The 12,315-nt window shown below is 39.5% G+C and overlaps 1 protein-coding gene across 2 annotated transcripts; it reads right to left on the bottom strand.

Moving 5' to 3' along the window:
• Positions 1-747: 747 nt before the first annotated feature.
• Positions 748-9,836, bottom strand: LOC137982467 (uncharacterized). Of its 2 annotated transcripts, none has more exons than XM_068829559.1 (3): positions 9,719-9,836; positions 6,833-7,016; positions 748-3,694 (listed from the first exon to the last, which is right to left on the bottom strand). In XM_068829559.1, the coding sequence occupies exons 1-3, from the start codon at positions 9,719-9,721 to the stop codon at positions 3,123-3,125; spliced, it is 759 nt and encodes a 252-aa protein (XP_068685660.1). In that variant the 5' UTR covers positions 9,722-9,836; the 3' UTR covers positions 748-3,122. The 2 variants fall into 2 exon arrangements, with proteins under 2 accessions (XP_068685660.1, XP_068685659.1); XM_068829558.1 differs by lacking the exon at positions 9,719-9,836 and adding an exon at positions 9,143-9,327 and having other exon boundaries at positions 752-3,694.
• Between the last annotated feature and the right edge of the window lie 2,479 nt (positions 9,837-12,315).

A 12,315-nucleotide genomic window follows, 5' to 3' on the forward strand; every position in this document is an offset into this window, starting at 1 on the left:
AGATTTATAAATATTTTTAATTAAATTTTTAACTTAATGTTTTAACCTGTGTTTGTAAAAAGCATTGAGACTTGCGTGACATGCGTTTTTAAGAAATAAAGTTTTATTATTATTATTATTATTATTAGTAGTAGTAGTAGTAGTAGTAGTAGTAGTAGTAGTAGTAGTAGTAGTAGTAGTAGTAGTAGTAGTAGTAGTAGTAGTAGTAGTATTGTTATCATTATTATTAACTTGGTATCTTAATTAAAATTTCCCGATATTGTTACTGTAAATTATTTACTTGTAATTTCCTCTATGAACACAGTTGTGACCTTAAATCATCTTATCTTGATTTTAGCTATGTTAATGAGCAACACAACTATAATACCAGAAATGCTGAGCTCCAACACTTGAATGTTGCTCCCTTCAGAGCAAATATTAGGAAGTTCACTTCACACGTGATACGAGGATGCTATTTTTGGTATACCATTCCCTTAGAAATCAGACAAAAGCCAAATAAGAATCTTTTCAAATGATCACTATATCAATTTTTATTATATAGATATTGATGAAATACCAAGATTTCTTCTTTTACTAAAAAATCATATCTTCACCACGCGCAGTGAACATATCATTTTTATCTTTCACATGTGAGAATATAGTGTTGTCATGGTAAGCAACACGATTAGCCAATAAAACGCGAGCTTTCTCTTCATTGTAAGATACTTTTGTGCTTTAACATAATTCTTCTCTGCTACATTAACATTTTATTGCAAAATTTGACATTATCATGATTTGTTTTTCATAACCTTCATATCTTGTTTTATGTTACACAACATTCGTGTCATGATCAGTTTAGCGGTTGGTGACCACTTTTTCATCATTTCGAAACTGAATAAAACAAGTTGTTTTACATCTAGACATTTCATCAATATCTATATAGTAAACAGAACATTACATGGCCGCTTGGGGATACGAATTAGATTACTTTCAGCACTCGAAGATAAAATTCGTATCCCCGCACGGCCATGTAATATCCTCTATTTATCTTACTCATTATTAATATCCTTTCCCTGGTACTATCTTCTAAATATGTCTTTGGATTTTGTGCTCCTTATTTTATTTTATTTACTACATAACACTCTCGTTATTTATATACTCTTAGTCATTTTATTTATTTATTTATTTATTTTTTAATTGAATACATAACAGAAGTTATCAGTCATCTTTAAAGCAATAAAGGGCATATAATTTGTTTTCTATATTTTGCCCTTCTCCGTTACTAGTTGTAAACCCTATCCTCCATTACGTTACAAATTGTTATGTTGACTGAGCACTCGAATCATACGTTTGGCTCCGCGACTGTGCCCAAACGAAAGAAAACCATGCAAGATTTTACCACAAATGGAGTAAGAGTATGCATGAACCAATGCATGGGTCTACGATGTTTATGTTTTAGGTTCAAAATACAATTGTAACCTGACATATAACACTGTAATTGTACTACTACTTGTGTAAGCTGAAACAGGCGTTCTTTTCTTTACGAAGGGTGCAAAGAAGTGTATATTTTCTTGCAGAATTATTTTCTAATATAAACGCGTGAGAGTGATGGTTGCTTCGTTGTGTTTTGGCCGCGGGTGAAAATCTTTATCACTACTAGTCCCCGTTCCATTCGTGGTCCACTCGCAATTAGGACGTATCGCGCAACGGGACAGTAATGTATCCCAGATTTTCACACTCATCATCTCTGATGGAGAAAAGATACTTAGAAATGTAAATGTGGTTTCGTAAGGACAAATTAAAAGGGAAAAACAGCTCACTTCCGGTTGATTGATTCCGATTGCTGCGTCTCAAAAAGGGGTTCTCTCATGCTAAATTTACTATTTTTAGGTCAAATCTTGTGAAAACTCTAAATTCGTACTCCAGTTCACACATATAACATTCCTGAAAACTCACTGAGGTGATACGAAATATAATATGACACAAAGAGGACCAAAGAGCCATTCGTAGTTAACTCTAGGTGACTTTCGGAGGATGTCTCCAAACTGGATTGAAACTAGCTTCAGTGCACTTAAATGGCCATTGGCAACAAAACTTCAGCATTACTTTTTTTGGTTTTCATTCACGATGGTCTTAATGCAAAGACGTCTTTTAGTGTTTTGCTTTTTGACTAAAATAGCGTGACACTGCCCCTTTAAGGCTCCCTAATATTATCCCGCCCAGCTACGAAGGCAAAAGAACAGTGCCATCATGGTTTGATTGAAAACATTGTATCATCTGAAATGCTCCCCTTTATGGTGTACCATAAGGCTAAGTTCTAAGGCCCCGTTTAGATAGAGAAAAGTTGTCCTGGGTAAGAGGGTGTCCTTACTGTCGAAGCTAACTTTTTTCCTCATGAAAACGGTTCGCCGCGTTTTGTAAGGAAATGTAAGAAACGTTAGCTCACCCAGGGTAGCTCGGGTTGGCGGGTGACCCTCTTACGTACCCGGTATGACTTTTCTCCAAATAAACGGCTAACATGAATGCACCAATTAGAGACGCTTTTGATTGTTCTTCACGAAAATCAATGAGAAGACACTTTGTTTCAGGGTTCCCCAGAGCTCTTCTCTCCCTCGGTCAAGAGAAGAACTCTGGGGTCAAGATTGTTTGTAACATTGGTATTGTTTGCTTATTACGCGCACGCACCTTCCGCGCTTCTTCTTAAATTGGAACATAGTCAATAACTATGACTGGAACGACGTTTTGAATTAGAGTTTGTTCGTTGTGAACTTGTTCCTCCCTCTCTTTACTGGTGGAGTTCCGTAATTAACTCCGAGTTAGCTTTTTGGTATGCGGCTTTAAATAATCCTTCATTGCCATTTTTATTTCAATTTGAAAATCACTACAATATAAAGATACGTCGTGTCCTTTGTTTAAAGTAATCTTAAAATAGACTGTGTTTACTTCACATCAATGTACGTAATTGGCACTTGGTTTAGCTATTATGATATTAGTATAATTTATCATTTGTACTTAGGAATCCCCCCTCCCCCCATTCAAAGAATGCTTTCTATTTAAGATTGCGTAGTGGTTTGCTTTGCGGGGAAAAACTTGGTAGTGTCCATCCTGCAACTAAATTAAACCCGCCAACGCGTGTTACGTGTTCAACTGAGAACATCGATGTCTGGCTCTTCACATTCACAAGTAACTGAATTGATTAATTTGTTATTCGCCTTGCAGTTGCTTGCTAAACTTGCTGAACAGCGACAACCGCAGTTTATGAAATCCCATTCTTTCTTGACGGGGCAGTGAGTCGGGACATGAGTGCATCTGCACTCACACTCGTGTTCCTTCCACGTCTGTTTTACTGAGGAGCAATGATGACTGTTTTGTGCTATGCATTTACACGAGCATGATGACACATCCCACCACTGCTTCGCATAATCACAAGCGCTTGGCTTTTCGATGCAGTCGCACGCACAGCCAGTGTGTCTGTACATTACAACAGGCTCAAGTTTAGTCCAGAGAGGAGTGACTTTCGAGACCAAGACATTGATCTTGTCCTGGTGAGTGACAGCACAGTGGGTGATATCCTGTGTGTAAGGACAACCTCCAACACAACGGTCGAGCATCACGTAGTCGGGAAATATCGTTGTTCCTGGACTTTTAGGTATTTTGACAGGAATGGCTCTTGGCTCACACTTTGCCTGAACTAGCTTGTAAGGGGCTCCCTCTTCTGCAAAAACAAAGGATTAGATTGGAAATGGTGTCAATCCCAGAAACAGCATAATGAAAGGTGTTTTGGTAGTCTGAGGTTTTCATGGATTACTGGAGTATTTAAATGGCGGTCATGTTATCGCCCGGCTGCGAAAAAAAACTATTTGAGATCTTGACCCCGTTTAGAAGCGGCGATTGGCTTATGAGCACAACCGTAAATTGCAGTAGTCACCCTGTACTCACGATTTTAAGAAATCCAATTTAATTCATGGCACCAGTGAGATCTAGAATCAACCAAAAAAAGAACATCGAGGACATCACTGGTTGATCTTGTTCTAGACTGCGAGTAGTCTCTCTTTTGCTCTAAATCGTTGAAACAAAACGAATGAACACTTCAAAATGGCTAAAACTACGGGTCGCAATACCGCGGACGTTTGTTAGTGCGAAAAGATTTGGAACCCCAGTGACAGATAGGCTCGATTTCAACCCGTTTTGTGCACCCTCGTTCCTCCACCCACATCACTGGAAGGAGGATATTAACCGCACTCCCAAAATGGCTGGAAATCAAGCCTAAGTGACAGATTGACAGCTTTCATAATCCTGCCTGCCATGCCCATTTGGAGAATATTCTCGCGGGAATCAATGAGCGTTTTGTGCCGATAATTTATGTGTAAGTTTTGTTCGTTCGCCAGCAAAAATTGAATACCGTGTGGCACTTGTTTTTTTGCGGGGTTTAATTTTTGCGGTTAAATCCGCAAAATAAAAGTCCTGCAAAAATATCATGCTACAGGGTAAGGTTATGAGCGATGATTCCACGCCAAAAAAACAGCAACAAATAAAGAGCCGTCCACTTCGGAATTTGGCCTTCATGTACTGAGAGTTCCTTCAAAATAATTTATGGCAATTTTCCATCGAAAAGCAGCGCCGGTGAGCCTTCAGATGCCCAACCACCGAAGACATTGTACGTGAGCATGGATAACATTTTTAACCTTTCATGTCAGAAGGGAGAAGAAAGGCTTTTGAATTTACTACAGTCCAACGTTACTCGGTTTCTCCTTGTGTGAAAGAGCAACAGATGATCCCAGAACAAAGGAAGCGATGTCACAGAAGGAAGATTTAAGCGAATGTAATTCGACACACCCCTCACAGGTCGAAATCAAAAGACCCACGGGGTGGAAGGGGTGGGGGGAACACCCATATAAAAGGACGGGGGTGCTCGTTGTACCTTTTAGGTGTTAAAAAAGCGGTTTTGGTACCTCTAAAGTTGTTCAGTCTCAAAAGGTCCACAGCGGGAGCTTTAGCGGTAGCTTTTAGGGTTATGCTTACCTTGAAAGGTACCGCTAAAGCTCCCGCTCTGGACCTTTTGAGGCTGAACACCCTAGGACGTACCAAAACCGGTTTTTTAACCCCTAAAAGGTAAAGTGCACCCCCGTCCTTTTTATAAGGGGGGCCCCCCCCCCCCCCCCCCCGGGATCAAAAGTCTTCAAGACTACTGCAGATGATGATGGAAGCAAGGAATGCATGCTTGATATTTTTAATCCTTAATTTCTGGTGAAACGAATTGTTGGAGCATTGGCACAAGAGCGTCGATAACACTTTTCGCAACAGTGAAATTTTTATCAATAAAGCTTTTAATTAAATCTGTGGGCAGAATGGCCAAAACATCTTGCTTTTGAAGAAAAGCGAATGCGGCTCCTTCTCTTGTTTTAAATTCTCATCGTAAACTGCCTCCAAATTACCGCGAGTTTAGAATTGATCGACATTTATCAAAGTTGACGTCATCGCTTCTCCCGAAATCGACCAATACGCACACTCCGTCACCGGAGCACCGGGCTTCCAAGACGCAATATGAAACCATTGCAGTCCCGCTTTTCACTCTAACCAACGCCGGCGGTATTTGCGACCCGCAGTTTCAGTCATTGAAAAAGTTCAAAGTACGCGTTCATTTCAACGATTCTACAGCAAAAGAGAGACTACTCGCAGTCTAATCTTGTGCTCACTATTTTCCTGAAGCATTGTGTCGACAATACAGCTACTACGTAAGGGAAAGATAGGTTACGCGGACAGATTCTTATAACAAGAGGCAGGCCAAGGCCGAGAATAGCTTTAAAACCTAATGGAATAATTGATTTTATTTAAAACTGGATCATTGTATAATGCAATCGAGAGTTTTGATTGGCTAAGCCATCATGGGTTATGAGCCATTATACCATGATCTACAAACACGGCAAGCATATGCGTGATTTTTTGGGCCTTTTTATTTTTATTGTAGTCTAGTTTTCTATATTTTGGGGACGTTTTTAATAAAACAATAATTCCTCTCGCGCTTGTTGGATATGAGATGATCATAGCCAACTCGGCGCTACGCGCCTCGTTGGTTATCTATCATCTCATATCCAACGCGCGCTCATGGAATAATTGTTACATATATAAGCTACTTGAAAAGTTCCGCCAGTGAATCAGTTAAGAAAAGAAAAACATCTCAGCTCTTCGTCCCTTCTAACTCCGCCGGGAATTTCAGCTGAAAACAAAATAATAATGTAAAGCTGGCTGTACCACGACTGTACGGCTGTGAGGATGTATATTTCAGTTTTCATTTTCCAATATTTCTTCAGGCACGGCCTGACTTCTTCAGGGAGCGAAATTACTGAAATGATTTGCCGTTACAATTTTTATATTTGTATAATATTTATATTTATATTTGTATTTCAAAACAATGATTGTAACTCCCTGGCCTGAAGAAATACTGGAAACAGAAAACTGAACTACAGGTCCTCACAGCCATACTGCCAGCTTTGCATTATTATTTTGTTTTCAGTCAATAAATTATTTTCTGGTTGGATCTCCCAAGATCCGGCTCTTCTACTTTGTTCATCTGGCCCTTGGATGAAAAAAAATATACAGAAGCCAGACTTTTCAAAAGCCTGACTTGATGCAAAACAAAACTATATGAAAATATATTTTTGTCAATCAATTAAACCAACAACATCAATTTGATGACTACGGTTTGGGATTACATGAGCCCACTTAGTTGGGCTATGCAGTTTAGCCTTGTGATGCAAGCCAGCTCAGCTTGAGAGAAATTTTAAAACATTTTGCTTTAACCTTGTGTGAATAAAAGATAACGTCATTCAAAAGAAAGTGTGGTTTTTCTTACTTGTAGTCGTGATGACTCCCTGGGAATGCAACGGAGTATCATTGGTGTCATTCTGCAGTTGAAATCTTTTGGCATACTGTGGGGAAGATGTTAAGGTATATTTACGGTGCAAGGCACTTTGCAGAAATTTATCGAAGGGGATTCCAACACTTTTAAGAAAAACTGCAAGGTCTCGAGGAGATACCTGTGAAAACAAAAAAGCCCCGATCGGCATGGTCTACAATAATACAATACAATACATACTTAATTGATCATTCCTCATCTCCCCAAGGGGCTTTTCAGGGCCAATGAAACACAATCAGGGACGAAACAACTGAACAGAACAACAACAAAAACTGTTAAGAATCCCAACTGGCCGGATACAAACCAGTTGGGTATTTACAAGTGTTGTACACCCTGATAGGAACACATTGTTGTCCCCCATCACCTAATACATCACCTTGACCAAATAGTGCCTTTACTGCCAGGGTTGCTGGTCATTAGATATAGGAAATACAGGGAAATACAACCCACAGATAGCAGCGATTTACCATCGACAGGAACCCATGAACCGGAGCCTACAACTCTACTGTGTTCGTGCAACCGCATTTTCACGGACCGATTTATTTTTAGATTGAATTTCCCGCGAATGAGACTCCCACAGGAGCCCGATGACCAATTACAAGAAATTAAGCTGACGTCATAGGGTCACCGAACCGGAACTGCCTTTGTTTTTGACCTACTTCGCGGGAAGGGCTAATCTAAAAATAAACGTACTTGTGAAAACGCCGTTTCACAGACGCTGTATGGAATTTGCACGCTCCAGATGGGCTCCTGCCATCGATCATTGTAAAACACAAACTGCAGGACAGATGTAAAATGCACACTAACAGTTGAGGGGTAAAATGCAACTTTACATTAGAACACGTCATGGGTGCGAACAAGAGAAAATGAGGGGACAGAGAAGGAGGCTCCCGGTCCAGCCCTTGGGATATGTCATGTCCACGAAAGTTATTTTTAGACGAGCGGAAGTCTTCCGAGACGTCCGCATGCAGGCCAACCTCGGTCCGATGTTTGAAAGAAAATATATATTCATCAGCCTTCCACGTGCGCCATCATTTTCTCTTTTCACTAAGAACCTGAGAGCGAAGCAAGACTGCATGCGGACGTCTCGGAAGACAGACTTCCCCTAGAACAAAGACTTCCGCTCGTCTAAAAATAACTTTCGTGGACATAACATATCCCGGCCAACGCCTTGAACCTCCCTCTCTGACCCCTCATTTTCTCTTGGTGCCAAATATCTATGCGTCATCCTTTGTGGAATTCCCGACACTTCAATGATTGCACGATGCGCACAAATGGTTCAGATGGTTCTTGGCATAAATTATCTGTTGAGAAATAATTTAATCGATGTTCCGAAAGTTCAAAGGATCATGCAATCAGGGCAACGAATGTCCAACATGTTGCTCCATAGGCAGCCCAAGCTCGCGTCACTACAGACAGCCGTTGAGAATTTAAACGCGTTGTAAGACTTTGTATGGGAAATAAAATACCGTCAATTATGAAGCCTAAAAAATGCTCAATTTAACGTTCATTCAATAAAATGAATAAAAATGACTCACCTCTGGTGTATTCTTGTGCGTTTTGGAGCTTATTTTACCATTTCGGGAAGTCCGTGTTTTCACTGTTTAAACACGGACTTCCCGAAACCGTAAAATAAGCTCCAAAAAGCACAAGAATACACCAGAGGTGAGTCATTTTTATTCATTTTATTGAATGAACGTTAAATTGAGCATTTTTTAGGCTTCATAATTGACGGTATTTTATTTCCCATACAAAGTCTTATAACGCGTTTAAATTCTCAACGGCTGTCTGTAGTGACGCGAGCTTGGGCTGCCTATGGTCGCTCCATCGGAATTGCGACTGCATTGCGTGATATGACACACACGCTCCCGCTTTACCCAAAGCTTGCATTTTACCCTTAACGTAATCTTCATTTTACCCCTGGTCTCCAGTCGGCGTTTTACAGTTTTACATCTTCTGAATCTGTTCGATGACCATCGTGCAACTGATATTTCGATACAATATCGCGAAATATTTGTACTCGTTGGTTTTCTGTTTAATAATTTACAGAGCTGGATACGGATACTTGCCTTCTTATCTGAGTATCCCCTGTACCGTTAATAAGGGGTAGTTTGCTCGTTAGAAATTGGTTAACTGCATGTCTTGTCGACCATGAACGTGACTTTCGGTAAGGTAACATTTCATTAAAATTAATAGGTTATGTCCACTTCAAATTCCCTTTGAATTACTTCAAATAGCATAACCTACCTTTGCTTCTGAGCAAGTCACTTGAACGAGGAAAAGCGGTGACAGTAGAAATGCAACGAACATTCTGATGTCAGGGATGAATAAACAAGTGAAGCTTAAACTGTTACTTATAACGACCAAGTTATATGATGCGTGAAAATAACTGCGTTGTTATGTTTACACCACAGGCAGTCAACCCTGCCGGATGAGAGAGCGCGTGACGTCACGTTATTTTTAGACAGTTATAAACGGACGATTCAACTGATCGAGGAAAATGTTCCATAAAGACTTCAAATCGCGATGTTTCTTTTCGAAAATTCTGGACAGCCAGATAAGTAAACACTCACCCACCATTTTCTGCGTTGTCCTGAGTGATTTGATGGGTTTTTGGGACGGTTCGATTTCCCCTTCAGATGCGACTCGTCGTCACATACAATATAAATAAATGAAGGGGTAGTTTCTAAAGAAACTGTGATGCTGCGTCCGTATAGAGATTCTAAAAGCTATCTGAATCTCTGTACGGTGGCCAATTTACATTATCAACTCCGTTGATAAAACCAAATTTTTGTATACAATATAAATAGCTTGGGTGCTTACCATTCAGCCAAATAATCCGGATGGAATGATCGTTGCATAAAGGTTAGCGATTTTCCGAATTTAATGACCAACCGGATGAGAATGGCGCTTACCATTTGCTACACAGCATTCCATCCCGATCTTGTGAGAAAGGGCCTGGAAACGGAAGGTTCTCGCAAATGGTACGAGCATTTCGCGAATTCCGTTCCTAACGGAAAAAGAGGACTACATCTGAGGGTTGTCCACAATTTCCGAAAAGATTTTCCGGAAAATTGCCTTTCCATTTGACCTCAAACCGAAATTTCCGGATTTTTTGGCTAAGTGGTAAGCACCCAAGGTGTGCAACTTCCAAGACCGCTCACGGCCGAGTGCCTCCAGAATTTAGCCGAATTTCTCCCACTTCCAAAGGCCGCTCGCCTCCCAGCCTTGGGCAAGTAAAAAATCGTTAATTTTGCTAGCATCATGCCTAAAATTATCGCATTTACATGGCTCAGCAACCTCAAAATCCTGCTCGATTTTCAAGTTTCGCTCAGGTTTTTGCTATGTAATGTAATGTAATGTAATGTAAAATCTTTATTTAAACACGGTGAAAACATCAGGAGTATAAGAATTAAAAATGACGTAACTACCCTAAACAAAATACAAAAACTAACTACAACTAATCTAACTTAAACCTGTTTTTCATGAATGCTGTGTATACCCTACTGCATTAAAAATGAAGATTAACTAGTCGTTTAAATTGACTTAAAGATTTAGCTTCTCTCACATTACAGGGAAGGCTGTTCCAGAGGACTCTGAGGACTGCTCCGCTTTAACTAAAGCTGTTTTTCATGAAATTAGTTCGCGGAAACGGGACAAATAGTTTGTTAACAGAGTCCCTCAGGGGATAACGCGTTACATTTCGTTTAACAAATTTAGAAGATAAATATTCAGGAGCAAGACCATTTAAAAACTTGTATACCATGATTAAGGCTTTCTGTATTTGAATTTGAGTGCTCAAGTCTTTCCAATCGAGTTGTCTAATTAAGCGATTAGAATCAGCATCATAGCTAGAAAAGGTTAAGACGCGAGCGGCACGGTTTTGAAGCTTCTGTACCCTGTCAAATAACGTTTTACCACAATTACCTCAGACAGGATTGCAATAGTCGAAATGAGATTGAATTAGTGCATTGTATATATAATGAAGAGTAGGTGGAGGGACAAACGGTCTAATTCTTTTTACTGCTCCTATCCCGGAAGCGACCTTTTTAGATAATTTATCAATGTGTGTTTGCTACCGTAGATTTTCATCAATATATATTCCAAGAGATTTAACAGAGAAAACATGTTAAATCGCAACATTATCAATCCAAAGCTTACCTGGGTTCGACAAAGTACTCAATTTTTGTCTGGAGCCAATTAGCATAAATTCAGTTTTAGCACTGTTCAAAGTAAGTTTATTAGAAATAAGCCATTTGTTTAAGTTATCTAAGTCGTGATCCAGATTTAACTGTATTGAATTCACATCAACGCCAGCATAGGTGATGCGGGTGTCATCCGCATACATCCTACAGTAGCTTATAGGCTGGCATGATGTTAAGCAGTTTGGCAAGTCATTAATATAAATAAGAAATAAGAGGGGGCCAAGGATTGTTCCTTGCGGTACCCCACATTTAAGTGAACAGATTTCAGAGAGAGAACCATTAACGAGACATCGTTGTGTACGATTAGTTAAATAAGACTTAAACCAATCAAGAGTTGTTCCTTGTATTCCATAAAGGCTCATTTTGGATAAAAGGATGTCGTGGTCAACGCCCGGGGTCAACTGTGTCGAATGCCTTTTTTAAATCGAGGAAAACCACAGCATTAACATTACCGCGATCAATATTAAAGGCCCAGTTATCCGTAGCTTCCAGAAGGGCAGTTAAAGAAGAGTGTAATGAACGAAAACCAGATTGATGATTAGCCTGAAATAATATCTTCGTTAGTCAAAAAGTTATACAACTGATCAGTAATCCTTTCAAACAATTTAGCTATAACAGAAAGGACTGAAATAGGTCGATAATTATTTAAATCGGATGGCTCACCTTGCTTGACCAACAGAGTAACTCTGGCACATTTCCAAATAGCGAAACTGATATAAGATCAGCACATTCGCATATAATTTTAGCAGAAGTATTATCAAGACCTGTTGCTTTAGACCTACTTAATTTGTTTATATGTAAGAAAACTGAATTGTTGTTCACATTTATATTATTGATATAACTTGAATTATTGTTAGCAATTGGGGGAATTTCATTAGCAAGTCTGAGCCCAATTGTTGAAAAGTGGTCATTAAAAGCGTTAGAAAGCTCACTAGGATTAGAGATAACGGCATCATTCAATTTCAATTCTTTCACCGTTGTATAATTTACACGACGGGAAGTAAGCTCATTAAAGCTTTGCCACGTTTTTCGAGGATTACCCTTAGATTGAATAATTGCAGTAGAATAATGAGATACTTTAGAATTTTTGATGTTATTATTTATTTTATTTCGCAACTTTTTGTACTTTTCCCAATCGCGTGAATCATTGGATGCAATTGCTTTCCTTTTGGCGGCATCACGGTCACGCATACCTTTCTTCAAATTGTGAATTGA

The sequence above is a fragment of the Montipora foliosa genome, chromosome 13 (assembly GCF_036669935.1).
Source record: "Montipora foliosa isolate CH-2021 chromosome 13, ASM3666993v2, whole genome shotgun sequence".
Classification (NCBI taxonomy): Eukaryota; Metazoa; Cnidaria; class Anthozoa; order Scleractinia; family Acroporidae; genus Montipora; species Montipora foliosa.

Excerpts from the sequence above, each read along its gene's own strand:
- LOC137982467 (XM_068829558.1), bottom strand. The coding sequence starts at position 9,205 with ATGTTCGTTGCATTTCTACTGTCACCGCTTTTCCTCGTTCAAGTGACT. Across the intron at positions 7,017-9,142 it reads TGACTTGCTCAGAAGCAAAG|GTATCTCCTCGAGACCTTGC; the intron begins GTAGGTTATGCT and ends TTGTTTTCACAG. Across the intron at positions 3,695-6,832 it reads GGGAGTCATCACGACTACAA|AAGAGGGAGCCCCTTACAAG; the intron begins GTAAGAAAAACC and ends TTGTTTTTGCAG.